Source organism: Monodelphis domestica, chromosome 8 (assembly GCF_027887165.1).
Source record: "Monodelphis domestica isolate mMonDom1 chromosome 8, mMonDom1.pri, whole genome shotgun sequence".
Lineage (NCBI taxonomy): Eukaryota > Metazoa > Chordata > Mammalia > Didelphimorphia > Didelphidae > Monodelphis > Monodelphis domestica.
The window spans coordinates 166,443,582-166,462,974 of NC_077234.1; the positions used below are offsets into that span (position 1 = coordinate 166,443,582).

Genomic DNA, 19,393 nt, shown 5'->3' on the forward strand with positions numbered 1-19,393 from the left:
AAATTCTATTAGAATTTAGAGACAGTCTGAGTATTTGTCACGAAGTTTTTGTTTTGTGTTTTTAGCTTCTAAGAAACTACACCCCCCCCCCACTACTTCCCTTGGGTTTTATTTTTACTTTACTATTTTTACTCCTGAATCTTATATTCCATTATCTTTAGGTAGTGATTGAGAGGCCATGGTCACAGATTTAGTTCCAAGAGATTCCTAGAGTTTTAAGATAATTTTTTGCTCAAGTCTGCCATTATTTATAACTAAGCATCCAAGTTTTATTGAAATAAGTCTCTTTATTCAAATGGATAAGCAGACAAACTTTATGCAAACAAAATATATAGAATGTTAGACTTGGGAGTCATGAAGACTTGGGTTCAAATCCTATTTCAAACACTTAATTAGCTGAGTGACCCATCTTACTCTCAGGTTTTCTTCATTTGTAAAGTAGGGATAGTAACAGCATCTACCTCACACAGTTTTTGTGAGGATCAAATGAAATAATATATGTAAAGCATCTTGCAGAAACAGCTAGGAAGGGAAGGAGAGGCTGAAAGGAGATGCTTCTTCCCCAGGTGCCTTTAAACACATTTCCGTTTTATTTTTATTTTTAAAGAACCACAGGAGGTGTTTCTTCACTTTACTCCCAGGAGGAATATAGTAGTTCTCTTCTCCCTGTTCCCACATCCAGCTGGGGCTATATTATGTAGTTTAACCTATTTAGAATACTTGTCTAACTAGAAAAGTTTCTGTCAAGTCTTCCTTCCAGGCAATAGTTAATAGATTTTTTTCAGGCTGAATTTTTTCCAAGAAACAAAATTTAAGCTATTAGCTATATTTCCTTCCCAAAATAAACCTGCAAATCATCTTCAAAATTACTAAGGTAAAATATGTAAGTTAAATATGGCATACAAGGCAATTTACATTTTATAAATTAAGGTCAGTGAACTTATAACTTGTCTAGATTGATCAGGACCTTTAAAACCCTCTTTAAATAATATTGTTCTAGATTCTTTTCTAGGTACTAAGCTGAGAACTGGACTACTAATTTAAACTTTACAAAGATTCTTTATGGCATCTTGGGGACAGAGGAAGATTCTAGAGTCAGCTTTATACATGAAGAAATCTAGAGATTTCTTTATGCCTAAAATCATTGGCAAAATTTAATGGCAAGAGTCAACCTCTCATCACAACTAGCCTAAACACATGAAGCTTCATGACACCTACCAAATTTAGGAATGAAAATGCTTTTGATGTATTACTGCCACAGTAAATAAGGGGGGAGAATTATTTTAAAGAACCACTGATCAATCCCAACAGCTTTGAGTCCATTAAGCAACTATCATTTTCATGGCAGTTCCTCCCTTTCTTTTTTCTTGAGACATTTGTAATGGATCACTGTTATTTTAAAATCTTCTAAACTATTTTTGCTGATTATTCTTTATAAATAACAGGCTTATAGCCAGTTCCCTGTCTGAAGTAATCATCATCACTGGAAGACTACAACTGGTTATTCTACAACAGATCATGACTTCAAATAGGTATCCAAATCCAGATATAGGTGAGAGAAAGAAAAGCTTTGCAAATTAAGGTATCCTTCAATAGAGACTGGGAAAGGAACACTATATACAAATATAAATTAAATAACAGGGGACATTCTCATTAAATGTGGCATGAAAAAATATACTGTCTGAACTGACAACCCACAATGAATTCAATGGGTAGATATACTTAACACATGTTAAAAAGTTTTGCCAAAATGCTAGGATGAGTCATGACAATGTAGATGAATGGGCAACTGTGTCACAATATAGCAGCAACATAAGAATTGAAAAAATTGGCAAATGTGTAAGACTAATCTAAAACTGTTTTCTATTTTAGAGCCCTTACCAGTACTGTAATCCCTTGTTCTTTGCATAGCATAGCCACAGCACTCAAAAGAATACTCAGCAGCACCCAGAATGTAGAAAACTGAGTTCCCTCTTTGTTACCTGTCAATTAAGAAAAATTATAAAAGTTATTCAGTGCAATCTGGCCTCAGCCACTTTGTAGCTATGTGACCCCAGGCAAGTCACTTAATTCCCACTGCTTAGCTTTTATGGCTTTTTTTGCCTTGAAACCATTACAATTCTAAGATGGAAAAGAAGGATTAAAAAAGGTTATTCAGTGTGGCTCAATGCTTTCTCACCACGAGGAATTATGAAAGAAACACTAGATATTTATATTGGGTAACTACTGCTGAAGAACTTTCTGTCAGTCTTTGGGAAGCAGGTGAACTAGAAAGAACATCAAATTTAGAGTCAAGTGGTGTCCCATTTTAATCTTGACTCTCTTCTTGCTACCTGTATATCTTAGGACAAATCACTTCAACCAACTGGGTCAAATTTCCCTCTCTATAAACTGAAGGGGTTTGATCACTAAGTTTTCTTCCAGGTCTAAGGTCTAAAATCCTTCCTTATGTTTTTAATTCTTAATAGAAATACTAGACATAAACACAGACTCATTATATGCTATTCCCCTTCCCATGATGATCATGATCTAGATAAATTGGTCACCTTTGCTGTTCCTCACACACTTTGCTCTATTCCCCATCACTGTAATTGTGTTGGCCATTCCCTGTGCCTGGAATGCTTTTCTTCCTCACCTCCACTTTATAAAGAATCCTCTATTTTCTCAAAGACTCAGCTTAAGTGTTACCTTCTATGCCAGGGTTTCTTGAGTCCTTTAATGTTGTTATTATCGTCCCTGCCCAAACTGCCTTGTATTTATTTTGTATATACTTATATATATATAGATATAGATATAGATATAGATAGATATACACACATATATGTATATGTGGTCTTCCACAATAGAATGTAAGTTCTTTGAGAACAGTGACTGTGATTTTTGTCATCATATATTTAATGCCTAAATGGTGTTCTGCACAGAGTGGGTACTAAAATGATTGTTGATTGATAATCATAATTAACTAGAATGAATCCTCCTATTAATGTCAATTTCTACTCCCCAGGTTTTGGTATTCTTAGCACATGCTCAGAAACATATTCAGGAAGCAGGCTAAATAAGCCCTGGAAACAAAGGCTTCTTAATATGAGACTTAAAAGTTGGCAACTTGTCTCTTTCTAAGACATCAGTCATCCAACAGGTTATTCTGACATATCACATCAAGAAACTCCTACTGTGATCTCAGGGGGTCCATCTGGTGTTAAGGCGTTTCCTGTAGGAAGTTGTTTCTGCCACCATAATGGGAATGATAAGACTTTACCCTGAATCACTACTGAGCTGGCACACCAGGGTTTCTCACCACTAGTGGAGTGAATAGATGCCTGAAGGTTTCAAGGGTAACCACACAAAACTTTTTGGAGCAGCTTAAGATAATGCAGACACCCTCTAGGTAGGGCAAATGGACACTGAAGAAGATATTTCCTCAGTAGAGGGGGATGGTCCTAGTCTTTGGAAATACTATGTACAACTATGTATAGGAGCATTGCTTGTCAGAGAAAGGTAAGATTCACTATCATGTGTTTTACAATCCTGCAATGCCTTGTTTCTGCAAAACATACTAGAAATATCGTAGGGGGAAAAGGCATCCTTGGTTCTCCCACAGCTCTGTGTTAAACCCAACTTTTCTGTAACTCCAGTAAAGCCTCAGCTGTTTGAAGTCAACTCTTTCAAAATGTCATATATTAATAATAGGGAATGGAATAAGAACTAAACTTATGAGATCATTGGCATAAGGAATTCTCAAGTGAGGGAATGCAATTGAAAGCTGGCATCTACACTGTACATTATTTTATTCTTTAAAAATCACTCATTACTCTGAAAGGTTAAGCAATTTCCCCAAAGTCATCTAGTATCTATCAGGAAAATAATTTGAGCCCAGCTCTTTCTTGGTTCTGAGGTCTCAACTGTACAACATCATCTCTCAGTAACAGAACATGGGCATATGATGTGGTGATGATATAATGCACCATAGCACATCTCATTATTTATGAAGAATTAAGTAGAAAAGCTATTATAGTATCTATGATTCATGGGTGGACAATGACAAAACCTCACAATCATTGCATAAAGTTTTCTTTTGGCCCCCATGATATATAGTTATCCATTTTCATTCATCCATTGCATACTTCCAGTGTCTAGGAATGCTCTATTTCATCAAACAAGTTATTCCATTCTTAGATGTCTTTATTTAATAGAGTTCATCTTGAATCTGAAGTTTGCTTTTTGGAAACTTTAACTTGTAGGTTTTAGTTCTAACTTCTGGAGCATCTTAAGAGTATGATTTCCTTTTTAAGAGTGTGGCTCAACAAATATTTAAAGACAACTATCATGTATTCTGATGGCAGAAAAGTGCAATTCTGATGCCCTCATCACAGTTAGGAAGTGATGTAGTGTTCTCAAAGGCTATTTCAGAAGAATACAAGCCCTGGCTGGATCTATCATGTTAGAAAGATTTTGAGTTGCTGTTGTTCAAAGATCAATCTAGATAAATATGGACTCACTACCAGAAAGTTGACCCATTGCTGTTTAACTGCTTTATTTGTTTATTTATTTTTGCAGTAATGACCCCAAACTACAATCTTGTATCTCTGCATTATATAGAGCTCTCTTTGCTTCCAAATGGATAGTAGCAAAGTTAGAAAAGGGGCATAGGGTGCTCAAAATCAAAGTTTTTTGACCATCTAAAAACATTAATTTAACTGCAGCTACTCTTTAGATGATCTCTGTATAATAGCCAAAGAGTTGGTATGAAGGAAAAGCTAAGCTGCCGTTACTATAAACGAAACTAGAAGATCCAAGATGTTTAGAAATGCTATAGATTTTGTCAAGATCTTCCAAACTCAGCCAAAGATATAGATTAATAATCAATGCCTTTGCTTTGAATCCTTTGCTTCTTTTACTATTATACTGAGTATCAATGAAGCTCTCAAAATGTCCACTACATAACTGGACTAAATAATTCCCTTTCCAGGCATAACTGGACTAAATAATTCCCTTTCCAGGAATATTTATGCTTCAGTATCTTTTGTGCCAGTTCTAACATATAAGCAGTCACTGATGTAGCCAACTTTCACACACACACACACACTATATATATATATATATCTTTTCATTTCTCTTTGAGTCACCTGCAATTTTGATTCTTGTAATCATGGTACTCTATGATTATTTGCATATACACCACCAAGACAAGAGTAGTATTAAATCTCAGAATTATTTACTCAGAGGTGGCTAGGTGATAGGGCGGATGGAGCATTGGATCTCAAGTAAAGAAGACCTGTGTTCAAACTAGGCTTTAGATATTTAATAGTGAGATAATTGATGCTCTGTCATTTATTTAGTAATAAAAAATAAAAACAGTTTACAAGTAATTGATTTTGCTCTATAACTGCTTTTGTTCTGCAACTACTTAAGTCATGATTCTTTTTCTCTGAATTTGGTTTAGAGTTCAGCTGGTTTGTAATGGGTTAAGTTTAAAAATCAAGCTTTCCTGCCTTATAGAATTTAACTGACCCTGGAGAATGCATGTGAATGCAAAGGGAGTTTGGGCCTGCCATCTTTGCACTACTAATCTATCCTTCAAGCATGCCTGCCTGGTTTTCTGTCTAAAAGTCTAGGCTACTTATCTTGCACCTATGAGCACTTATTAGACTCATGAGTGAAAGAAAGTTGCTGCTAGTCCTCATTAACAAACTTCCAACCAATCTTGTTGTTCCTTGACATTTCATACTCAGTCCCATGATGTCATCTACTCTGTTCTGTTCTTTGTTCTGAACTCCCCAAAATCCTATAAAAGGGAACTATCCTTTAGCTCAGGGTCTTTGGAATAAAATGGAGGTAGCATGTCCTTGCTAATAAATGTTATATTGACAGTAGATATGCCTCAGTTTACTGTAGCATACTATGTGACTCTGGGCAAGTAACTTAACCTAAATTTCAAGTTGTAAACTGTGGATAATAATGGCATCTATCGATCACAGTTGTTGTGATGATCAAATGAAATATTTGTAAAGTACTTTATAAACATTAAAACACTATATAAATGCTAACTATTATTATTAAAGGATGGATTTTTACAGCAATGAATGACTTAAGATCATTGAAAATAATATACAGTTTTCCAAATAAGATCTAGCACCTTTTCCACAAATCCAGGTTAAACTTACTGTCCATATGTGATGAAATATATTTTCCAATATATTTTCTAGTCTCTCTTAACTAGCCCAAATGCAGAATTAATTTATCATCTATTAAATTGTTTGATATACTTTGTTCTTTAAATTTAAAAAATAGTTTAATTATTTTATATAATTTATATATGTCAATTATTTATAGAAACAAAAATAAATATTAAGTAAAAAATTTAAAAACAATTGGATTGAAGATATATTTCTAATCTTTAGAAAAACAAATTAAATTTCTTTTTATTTGTGAGTGGTCCATACTTCCCCAATCCCCCCCTATTTCAATCAATAGCTCTTGATTGAAAAAAAAATTCTTAGTTCATGAATTAAAATGAGACCTTCACTAAAAAATAATTAGTTGAGTTCCTATACTTCTCCAAATATTCCTTAAATATCAATCTTAAGATGATTCATTTCTATTTCTCCCTTCCTATTCTCTTGAAATTTTGGAAGAGATTCAGTAGAAGTTTATACGATTTCAATTCCAGTGATCAAATTTCCACATTTGAATAAGTCCACATTTGAACACCCTAGTAAAGTAGTGAAAATATTCAATCATTTAACAAGCTTTTTATTAGGCACTGTGCTATTGTATATTTTATTTATACCAACTACTTCACAGTAGTATCATCTTTAGCTTCATCTCATCTGTTTGAGAAAAGAAAGTCAAAATTACAAAGACTTATCCATTATATCACCTTGAATCATGGGAACAGAAGCTGAGTATTGACTCTTAGATCAGACCTTCCACTTCTGGAAGGATAATGATGCTTTGCAATATAAGAAAATCCCATTTTTACTTTATTTATTAATACAATTATTAATAATGCAAATTTCTTTTAAGTAGAATCCAAGTGTGCACTTAGAAAAACAATTTCTTTCATTTCTTAATGTGAACTATCAAGTAGTAATAAAGTTAGCTGAATGTAATAGAAATTATTCCAATGAGAGAGACAGGTTCTCTTTCTACTCCATGTACTTTCACAACCATCCTTTTTAAAAGTTGAATTCCTAAGCCACAAAGTTGTACTTTTGTGCGCATTTAAATGATTAAAAACACCTCAGGACTTTCCCTTTACTCTGAGTTGTCTTCTACCTCAGTTTATTAAAGTTCAGGTTCCACTGACCCAGCAGAAGAGGAAAAAAATAACCCAATATTCAGATCTCAAAAGGAAACTACTGACCAACTGCTCAGAACCTTAAGAGGATACATTCTTCAGTTACATTTAATTAAGAAATCCTGGCAAATTTCCAGATTAAGGTTCATTACTTAAAAAATAGAAATACTTTCAGAAAATGGTCATGGGTTGGGATATCTACCTCTGGTTTAACATGAGAAAATGTCAGTATTCAGGTAAAATGAGGAAAAGGATGGTGGAAGAGAAGCACAAGAAAATACAGCATCAAAGTACTTTTCAGTTTTAACACCCACAAGTGCCAACAGATGTGATCAATTCACTGAAGCATGTGTCCCTGATTTGGCATTGCTTTCCATTGGGCAGTTCTTTCAGAAAAAGTATCACATTGTACAAGATACCCGTCTCAACCAATCTATGGTTGGCACCTTTGCCGAGTTGAAACCAGCACATCATATTGTAAGTGGGAACGATGCCACCCCAACAGATGGCCATGACTGTATAAATGCCAAAGAAGCACAATGAACATCAGATTCCTGTTCAAAAAGTTGGAATGGTCCAAGTAGCGCTTCTAAGCCTACACTGAAGGGAATTGGATGTTGCTTCTCTCATTTGGTATAGGATCATTTGGGGAAATGCAGGCGATGGTGCAACCCAAAGCAATTTGCTGAGTGAAGACAATGTCCATGTGAATACCAGTACTAGAAAATCCATAGCAATAAAAGGAAAAAAAACTCTAAAAATATTTTCCTAGTACTACATGTAAATGTTTTGTTTTTAAGAGCTACATGATCAAAAGAATTAACCAATTAACTAAGAAAGGGAAATAGGGGGAAGTAATATATTGGGAATGAGAGTTGGCACCTTTTAGTTTATTCTATACTAATAGTGTATATAAGTGTTGCTGGGTTTAGAATGGACTTTAAGGCCTCTCTAAAGGATGACTTGTTAACTTAGATCATTTTAAAACACCGAATGATAATTTGATTTAGATGTACTGGGAAAAATAAAAGGTTCAGAAGGAGAAAAAAATGTTAATGCATAAAGAATTCCTCTTCTCCTGGGGTAAATACTTCTCTCTCATCATTTCTGAGAATATTCATTCATATCTACCTCTAGATAAAAATGGATCCTGTCTCAAATGACCACTTAAGTAAAACTTTTAGACAATTTGTTTAGAAAAGAAAATAAATAGATTTGACAAATTTGATAGCCCAAATATGGAACCATTACATAGGAATGTACAAATGTATCTGAAAAATCTGAAAAGTGAGATTTCAGGACATACACAAATTTTGAGATATTTCATCCAAACCAATCATGCTTTCCCCTCTCTAAAGGGGAGGGGATATGAAAATTGTAGTGATTATACTTTTTAAACTTAATTTCCCACTTAAATTTTCTTTTACAATGAATTAAGCTTTCTTCTTTACATGCTAATATCAAGAAAAGATAAGCTTTCTTTGTAAAACATTTCTTTTTCTTAAGGTCCTGCTGTGAAGGATCTTGCCTGGAGACGTCTCCTTTAAGCACTCACAAAAAGGGCAGGGGTTCAGAAATGCTATTTCACTAGGTTTTCATTTGATGAAAATGCCAGGATTCCAGAGGTTTAACACAAAGTTGTTTGACAATGAACCCATCCAGTTTAAAGTGATACAGAGGCTGGAGGAATAGCCATTTCCTCTTTTTTTCTTTAAAGGAATTTAGTGAGGTTACCAGAAAGAAATTTGTCCTCTAGAATAGTTTTTTAAAACTGTTAAGTTTTTAGTTTAAATGATCTTCAATTAACTTATTCCTCCTCTACAAAATTCTCTCCTGCCTATATTTCAAGCTTGTTTATAGTTCATAATGTTTCTTTCCCTGAATTTATGCTTCTATCTAATAAGTATGAACAGCAGGTTATTTATTATGGGTACCCAATGAACATTAAGCAACATCCAGTATTTATATCCACTGGTCTCCTATCCATCATGAATACTAAGGAGTCCTGTGATGAGAGCTCTATTCTGAACACCTGGTGGCAAACCAAAGCTACTGTCCAGCATGGTTCTGGAGAGAATATGCTATCAGCCAGTATATAGATTCTAGGCATGGTGCCCACTGCTTAGCCAATAAATGAGCTTTTAAAAATTCCTTTAGTCTATGAAATAAGAAACCAGTGATGGAAGACTTACTTGTGTAATTATTTTGAAAATATACGAGTCAACTCCAAGAATTTCAAATAAAAAATCTCTGGGATGGAAATAGATCAAGAAGATAAGCCACTTGACTTTGATCAGAATGGCCACAGAAGAAGGTTGAGCAGAAATGTGACATAAACTGGAAGTTCAAAAACCATCATAATGAATTCTGTAGGAATATATCATAGAAGGAAGACTCACTTGATATTCATAATTTTATCATTAAGATGGCTATCACAGGCATGGGATTGAATAATACCATGAAGATTTGAGATTATTCCAGTGGCTCAATGATTAACACCCCAGAGTTAATTCTCTACTAGAAAATTTATTAATTATAAAAGGATTATTGAAAAGTTAGTAGAGAAAAAGTTGTCTAAAATCTAGAGGCTCTATTGAGAGCTTTACTCAGGCTACATGTGTAGTTTTATCAATAGTATGTGGTCTGAAAATAATGAGTCCAAAGTGGAAAAGGCAATGGAAAGCAAATTAATAATCACCCTTCATCCCTAAGTAGCTTCAGGTACCCATATTTTAAATACCTTTTTAACTCTAAAGCAAAACCACTATGACAGAGGCTATACTTCAGAACTTTCCTGGCATGTGAACAGAGTTAAAGGATACCCATTGTGCCTTCAGAAAATAAGCCTAAAAGTCTAGTAACCACAAGCATGATGAATAAATCTCTTCAGGAAATGCAGAACCCCTGGAGCATCCTAAGGCTTTATATTCTCCAAGGAGAGAGGTGTTAATAGCTGAAAGAGGCTTTGAAACTAACTATGCAACAATGCCAAAGACTGAGTTTTAGTTTAAAAATTTATTTTCCCAGGAAGCACACTAGAAAAGATGTTATTCAATTTCAAGGAATATCAGTAGAATTATAAAATAATAACATCTTCTCCTTGTGAGTTTTAGCATAAGAATCTCAAACCCTAACCAGTAGTTTACAATCTCTTTCCTTTCTCCCAAATCATATTATGCAGTACTGTCCCTCTGTTCTGAGAAATAAACATTTCAGGTTAACAAGTCTTTCTTAAAAGAAAAATGATTGCAATAACATTCTTAAAGATGAACGGATCTTTACCTTGCTACTTACCTAGTTTCCAAAATAAAATTTATCATAGAACCACATTATTTCTCAGATTATTTTAAAGTGTTAGATAACCAAGGGTTAGATTTAAAATGCATCTCTTAAAGTAATCTAACCCAAATGTTAAATCTCTACTTTTTACTTTCTACTCATTAAAATGTCATTATATATTCTCCTAGACATAGAATTAGATGATCTGATAATTACTTTAGAGAGGATACAATTTAAAATTAATAAAATATTTAATTGATCCACTGTTATTGCAGAGAAAAGACATATTATACTATCTTTTCAGTATACAGTATACAGACAGTATACTGAATTGTTGATTTACTCCAAGAAAAATGACTACTGGTAACTTTCATCTCAAGAATACATTTAATTAACAATTCAAGAATACAGAGTACTAATATTTGACATTTAACAGAAAAGAATGGTGGAGAGTTTATCATTATCAGTGATTCATACTCACAATGTGCCCCTATTAGTCATGTAATTAGCTGGTTTCCTTCAAAGTGATGCTTCATAATCCCAGTAGGGGTAAAGTTGGTCATAAAAAGGTTCTTGAAACCAGTGGCTTCAGTTATGAAACCTTTGTGGGTGGGCAAAGATTCAAAGGCTTGAAGTGTCACCATCATGATGGGTAAATTTGGAGAAATCAAGTGTGAATTTTTGGGAGGAGACAGTAGAGAAATATCAGCCTTTAGTGATATTTGCAATACCTCATTGAAGAATATCAAAACACAGTTTATTCTAGCTTTACAAATACAAAAGTTACTAAAGTTTCTTGATCTTTAGAGTTTGTACTTTCTTCCTTAGAACCAAGATAAAAGTTAGGAGGAGATCCATGAGCACGAGGAAGAAAGGAAAACAAGATAATCTCATTTCTGTTTACCACATTTATATTCCAGAGAAAGAAATTACTTGATGAAAATAAAAATTTAAACTAGACATCTGGCTCATTCTAGGATATGATTGGTTAGGGAAGGGCTGACAAAACTGGAAAAAAAATCTATATTTCACCAGATTTCTTCTACTCTAGCATTCATAGTGCAAGGGGAAGCATGATTTGACCTGAATGACATCAGACTATATTTTCAAATGTTATCAACTTTTAATAAATGTATATAATTCAAATGTCAATTTCCATTTTATTAATCAGTTATTTGAGTCTGGAAAACTCTAGTAACAATTTTAATAAGAAAATCTTATATTCATTGACATGATATTTAAGTAATAGTTCAGGATTTGAAATCCAACCTCATGATTACAAAAATGTTATAATAATTTTTGCATCCCTCCCTGAAGGTTTTTAGTAATAAAGATATTTACAAAGTTTCTTTTCACAATATTGTTAGGAAAAACACCTTTAAAAGTTAAATGATTTAGTTATGATGTTAGAAATATTTTACTGAAGAACATACATCATGGCTATCCTGTGGTTACCTTGCCTCTATCTGAATACTTTCATTGAGAGACTGACAGGGAAAAAATACCAAAAGAATATTTATAGAAGAAATTGTGGACAGTTAGCGTGGAAATTTAGCCAGGACTTGATTTCAAGGCTTATCATATAGAAGGGAAATTATATTTGTTTGGCTTGACTACAAAGGACAGTCTAACAATTAGAGCCACCCCAACATGAAATAAGCCTGCTCAGTAGGCAATGAATTACTCAATGCTGTAGGTCTTCAAGCAAAAGTTGGCTAAACATTTGTGCAAGTGATATATGTTATTCATGTTTTGGATTGGGGCTATTAATGATCTTTGAAGTCCCTCCCTTCCACTCATGCAGTTCTATTAATGCAATCTTTCCCACACTGTTTTTATAATTGAGTATTTTCTAGACTTTTAAAACCTTGTAAGGTAAATAACATTAAACAAATTTAATTGAATAAAAATGTATCCACAAAATAGAAAATCAAAAAAGTCAAACATTATGCTTACTTTCTCTAAATGCCTGACAGTAGCCAAGGAAAGATAATAAAAAGAAGAGGGCACCCAGGAGGTCAGCTCTGCCAACGATACCAGCAACCTTAAAAAGAGGGGAAAAAGATTTTCATGAAAATATACATTTTCCAAAATCTAATCTTTATTTATTTAATTAATTAATTAATTTTATTTAAAAACCCTTACCTTCCATCTTGGGGTCAATACTATGTATTGGCTCCAAGGCAGAAGAGTGGTAAGGGCTGGGCAATGGGGGTCAAGTCACTTGCCCAGGGTCACACAGCTGGGAAGTATCTGAGGCCAGATTTGAACCTAGGACCTCCTGTCTTTAGGCCTGACTCTCAATCTACTGAGCCACCCAGCTACCCTCTCCAAAATCTAATCTTAAGGAGAAACCCATAAATATAATTACTTGAGAAAAAAGGCTATTCTGATGAATTCTTTCATATAATGGTAGAATCTTGTAATCATTTGGAGTTTTAAATTTCAGCGGCAAGATTTACAGTATTTACTTTTAGAAGAAAGTGGGCTTTCCTTAAGAAACTAATGAAAAATATTTTCAAGTGTTTAAATATTGAGGAATCTTGTGTGACCCTGGGCAAGTCACTTTACCCCCATTGCCTAGCCCTTACCACTCTTCTGCCTTGGAGCCAATACACAGTATTGACTCCAAGACAGAAGGTAAGGGTTTAAAAGAAAAAATATTGAGGAATCTATTTTATCGAGCATTTTTCAATAGAATGCTCTGGAGACTGCCATTGTTGATACCCTTTAACATAAATCTTGAATAAGAAAGTTCATGGTAAATGACAAACATTTCAAAAATAAAGTTTAGTTAGGAAAATAAACAGTAAGAAATAGAACTGAAGAATGAGTTGACTAAAGCTTTTCTTAAAAAAGTCAAACTTTGATGGGTAATGATCAAAATGCAAATCTGCTGTTGCCTCTAAATTATTTAAGTTGAAGAATAAAACTTAAGACAATTTTTCCTTCTCAGATCAAAGCCACTGTTGGGTTTGAAAGTAGAAAACTTCAGAAGTATTTGGTAAATATTAGGCAAAGAAATGAATCCTCACATCTTCCACTTCAACTCTATCCCCAGGCATTTTATCATCCAATGAACTGTTTTCAGCCAAGTTATTCTCCTTTTCCTTAGCTAAATGATTCAGGAGAAACTTTATATACGTACAGGTATGTCACAAAACACCATTTCATCCAATGTAGCTGCATAATATTGTTATCATATACTCATTTTATATCCATGCCCCCATTCCTTCCTTTCTCCACCTCCCACCCAGAATGTTGCAAAGTGCTTCTGTAACACAATTTACTGGTTATCCTTTTATAACATTTTCCTTATGGAACTACCTTCTGTAACATCACCAAAAGTTGTATTTCATGGAGCCAGCTAATGACATTAAGGCAGGACATGTATGTGTTTCCATCATATTCCCTCCAAGGCAGAATATGTAATTGGTCCTTTCCAAGTGACCCAGGTAATACAAAATAAAGTATTTCATTAGTAAGTAAAAGTCTTAGATCAGTGTGACTCTTGATTAACTGGTACACTCTATTTCTATTTCAAATAACAAAGCTTTTTATTGATATTATTGTTTTGACTAATCAGTTGGGGCAGAAAGATTAAGGTTAATTCAATATTTTGAGAGACCAAAATATAAGATATGATGGTAGTTAATACGAGCTTAGGGAATGGGAAATAACATTATAACTGAGAATATGTCCACATCTATAACATGTTCATATCAAAACCAAAAGCTTAGAGAAACATTGCTTAAAAAATATGCTTAAAATACTTTTAAAAGTAGTATTTATCTCTGAAGTGTATTTAAGCACAACATATAGGCTTTTGATGGAAATTCTTGAAGGGCACCACAAATGCCTCAATCTCCATTATCTAATTTGATAAGAAACATAAGAACCTACAAAGTAATGAAAGAAAAAGAACAGGGTTTAGTAGAGTGAAATTAGGTATGAACCAATCCCTTCAAATAAAATTACTTTGAATGAACAGTTATGCAAATTGATTAAATTTTGTGCAAGCTAAATATGGATGTATAATTTTCACTTAGTGAGAAGATCTAGACAATAAAGTTATTTTTTTGGAGAATATTTGCAAAATATTATCCCCTATTCTTTAAGCAAGACAGTATTTCACTATGACTTGAAATGCACTATAGTATAATTAGAAGAGCACAGAAACTTTAAAAAGCATTCCTAGGATCTTCTACTTTCTGTTATGCTTGAAAACTGCCAACTCTTGATCTGTAGCAGTGGGCATTACCTTCTAAAACAGAATGACTTCTTATTAAGAACAGAGTGTTTCATTCTTTCTTTTTCTTTGTAGTAACCCAGTGGCCATCACATAGTAAGGGTCTAGATGAGGACTTTTCTAGAGGCAGGACAGGTAGGCATCAGATAAGTAGCCTCACCTATGGATCTCTGCCTAACATCAACAAATTGTCTAGGGATTTACAGAAAGACCCTGAAGTACAAATGGTTGACCCCCTTATAAATCCCCTTCTCCTCCTCTTCCATGACCTTTTTTTCCCCTTCTCCCTACTAGTTCTATCCTTGAACTTTGTAGTATACTTCAAAGATCCATGAATTCATTTGATTGGGTACTCCTTTTAATAGAGATCATAGCCATTAAACACTTTACTAATTGGTTTTTATGAGTTGCGATGGCTGAAAAAATTCATAACCTTGACATTCCTATCCAGGCTGATCCTGAGACAGAATCTCTAGTCTATCACCAATACCCTGCTTGAAGCTATTCCAGCTCAGTCAGTTCTGACAGCCATGCCTGCAAGACTACAGAAGGTTACTTCTATACCAGGATGAACCATCAGAGGCTGGATAAATAGTGTAACCATAAAAACAGCATTTGTACACCAATTAAATATTTTTTAAAATTCTGATTCATTTACCAGTAGGAGTTTGGGCAAGAGTTGATCAGTAAAACTTTTAATACCCTGATAAATATTAGGTTCTTTTTTAGAGACATGCCATTCATTGAAAATTCTTGTTTCAAGTGGTATAAGCAGACATACCTAACAATTGTCATCATTTGAAAGAAATTTCAAAGACCAATAATTTTTCACTGGCAAAGCAGCATGATCTACTAGAAAAAGCTTTCTGTCAGAAGACTTGGTTCAAGCTGTAGCTCTCATATTTAACTAGTTATGAAAGTTTGGCCAAGTGATTTTACCTCTCTGATCCTCAGTTATCCCATCTGTAAAATAAGTCTGATAACATTTATATTACCACTTCACAGAGTTGTTGTAAGAAAAATGCTTCAGTCAATCAGAAAACTTGACAACATATAAATAAGACATTATTAAATTCAGAATAAAAATAAAGGTTCTTCAGTTATTTAATTTGTGATATTTTAAGGTTACATTTCTGTAATTACAAAGTGGATTAGATTAGAATCAAAGCATTACATTTGCTTGTTAGGAGTGAAAGGTTGGTGTAACAGAAAGAACAACTGTTTGCCTAGACTTTGCCACTAACAAGATGTGATGACCTAGGTTTTCTTATTGATGAGGACATTGATTTCAGAACTGTAAAGTTAGATGAGGCCTCAGAAGGCACAAAATCAGAGCCTTTCTAGTCCAAATAGGTACAAAACTAGGAATTCCTTCTATATCAATCCTGAAAATTGGTCACTTGCACTCTTTCTTGCATACCTCCAAGTGCAGAGAACTAAGGAACCCACCACCTCTCATGACAACTCATTCAGTGCTGACCCAACTCTAATGGTTATAAAGCTTTTCCTTAGATGAAGCAGATTTAATTCTTTTCCATCACAACTTCCACTGGTTCCTCTTGGTTCTGCTTTCTGAGGTCAAGAAAACAAGTCTAATCCCTTAAACACAAGGCATTTATTATTTCCTCCCCAAAAGGTTTTGCTTTGCCAGGCTAACAATTCCCAATTCCTTTAAACCTCATATGACATGGCTTGTAATCCTCTAACCATCCTGGTTGTCCATCTAAATTCCCTTTTATCTCTAAAATTCTATAATCTTTCTTGGTGAACCTGTGTCCAAAAGTTCTGTATTTCAATCATGCAGTTTAGGCATCAAAGATAAGCCATAATAAAACATAATGTGGATGTATCTATGCATAAACACACACACATAAATGCAAACATGTATTTATATAGTGAGAAAGGAAAGAAGGAAGGTAGCAAAAGAAAGGGAAGGAAGAAAAGAAGAAAGAAAAAGGAGGAAAGGAAGAAAGGATAGAAGTAAAGACATGCTTATGCCTAAACTTTCAAAGCAAATATCATTCTGTGGGCTCCTGAAGTTTTCTGAATTTGCTAATACTAAAAAAAAAAAACCCAAACTAAGCACAAACAAGTGGCTATTAAATAATGAACAGGCTCTATTAGAGAGATTGCCTCTTTAATCAAATCTCATTTTTTATGGCAAAGTCTATATCCCTAAAATAAACACTATTCAATTTTTACAAATTTATTTAAAGCTGTTAAATTCAACACACTGTACTCAGAAGTCACTTAGCTGAATATAGAACAGCACTTTAAAAGAAACAAAACTATATTCTTTATGCTGAATGCCATTAGGGGAAGAGGAAGAAGCAGAATCCTATTTGTAAAATTAAGATGTTGGAGTTGATGCTTGCTTAATTTCAAGGATTCAGAGGTCATCTTGCCCAAATTGGTACTTTATAAGAATCCCCCTTGGGCCACTAGCCCCCAAAAAGTTTACCTTGAATTTTCAAAGATTTACATAGGGTCTTCTATAGTTTTACCAAGTCATATATGTGCAAATGGAAACTTAACCCCCATCCCTGGATAGCCTATCTTGAATTCCATTGGCTAATACAGTTGATGCCTATATTTAGCAAAAGCTCAATTGATTCCAGTATTGTAGAGCTCACTAGAAAATAGCAATATGGAACAGTTAGCAATTAATTAATGTTTTAATGTTTATAAAGCACTTTACAACTCTGAGGTATCAGGTCACACCTAGCAGATTGGCCAACATGACAGCAAAGGAAAGTAATGAATGCTAGAGGGGATGTGGCAAAGTGGGGACATTAATAATGCGTTGCTGGGGGAGTTGTGAATTGATCCAATCATTCTGGAGGGCAATTTGGAACTATGCCCAAAGGGCGATAAAAGACTGTCTGCCCTTTGATCCAGTTATAGCACTGCTGGATTTGTACCCCAAAGAGATAATAAGGAAAAAGACTTGTACAAGAATATTCATAGCTGCGCTCTTTGTGGTGGCAAAAAACTGGAAAATGAGGGGATGCCCTTTCATTTGGGGAATGGCCGAACAAATTGTGGTATCTGTTGGTGATGGAATACTTTGTGCTCAAAGGAATAATAAAGTGGAGGAATTCCATGGAGACTGGAACAACCTCCAGGAAGTGATGCAGAGTGAGAGGAGCAGAACCAGGAGAACATTGTATACAGAGACTGACACATTGTGGTACAATCGAACGTAATGGACTTCTCCATTAGTGGCAATGCAGTGACCGTGAACAGCTCAGAGGGATCTATGAGAAAAAACACTATCCACATTCAGAGGAAAAACTGCGGGAGTAGAAACACAGAAGAAAAACAACTGCTTGATTACATGGGCCGAGGCGATATGATTGGGGTTATAGACCATAAAGGAACATCCTAGTGCAAACACCAAGAACATGGAAATAGGTTCTGATCAAGGACACATGTAATACCCAGTGGAATTGCACATCGGCTATGGGAAGGGGTCAGTGGAGGGGAAGGGAGGGAAAGAATATGATTCTAGTAACCAAAGAATAATGTTCTAAACTGACTAAATGAAATTTAAAAAAAAAAAAAGGCACCTGGGGAGGGTTCAAATTTTTTACTTGGTCAGAAAGTAATTTTTAACTTTTAGTTAAATTCTAAATATTCTTATTGGCTCTAATGAGATGATGGCAACTTGTTCTGCCAAAAAAGAACAGGCCCAAATAACTTTGCTAATTAGCCTATTAAGGAAAGTAGGGAGAATGAAGAAATGCATTCTTTCTATATCTCTGATTCATGTTAGCTCAAGCATGGTAATCATAGTATATATACATATAAACTGAAATACATGTCTCTCTCTCTCTCTATATATAATAAACACATATGTGACAAATACACCTATAGTTCTACATTCCTAGATAGATATGAAAGGAAGGAGAGAAGGAAGGAGAGAAGGAAGGAAGGAAGGAAGGAAGGAAGGAAGGAAGGAAGGAAGGAAGGAAGGAAGGAAGGAAGGAAGGAAGGAAGGAAGGAAGGAAGAAAGGAAAGAAGGAAGGAAGGAAGGAAGGAAGGAAGGAAGGAAGGAAGGAAGGAAGGAAGGAAGGGAGGAAGGGAGGAAGGAAGGAAGGAAGGAAGGAAGGAAGGAAGAAGGAAAAAGAAAGGAAGGAAAGAGAAAGAAAGGAAAAAGAAAGAAAAGGAGGAATGGAGGAAGGAAGAGAGAAAGAAAGTAAGAAAGGAAGGGAGGGAGGAAGGGAAGAAGAGAGGGAGAAAGAAAAGAATGAAGGAAGAAAGGAAGAAAAAGAATATTTAAGACTTGAAACTAGAAAACCTAGGTTCGAGTCCTACTTAATAATTATGTGACCTTGGGCAAACAATTTAACCTTAAAGACCTTTAGTTCCCTCATCTATAAAATGGGTAATAATGCTAACACCATTATGATATGATTTAATAATATTAGCATAAAGGGTTTATTTGAACATCAAATGAAATTCTATTTAAAGCTCTTTTTAACCACAAGGCACCATACACATGGAAGAACTTCATATTATTGAAGATGGAAATTTGCATCCCTACAATTATTGTTGCTAAATAA

At 34.4% G+C, this 19,393-nt stretch overlaps 1 protein-coding gene across 1 annotated transcript in view; it reads right to left on the reverse strand.

Moving 5' to 3' along the window:
- TMTC4 (transmembrane O-mannosyltransferase targeting cadherins 4) overlaps positions 1–19,393 on the reverse strand; it is a 79,575-nt gene that overhangs the window by 38,318 nt on the left and 21,864 nt on the right. Inside the window, exons 5-6 of the mRNA XM_007501341.3 lie at positions 12,536–12,623; positions 1,882–1,982 (exon numbers count right to left, since the gene is read on the reverse strand). Coding sequence (XP_007501403.1) covers positions 1,882–1,982; positions 12,536–12,623 — 189 coding nt within the window. The remainder of the gene's footprint in view (positions 1–1,881; positions 1,983–12,535; positions 12,624–19,393) is intronic.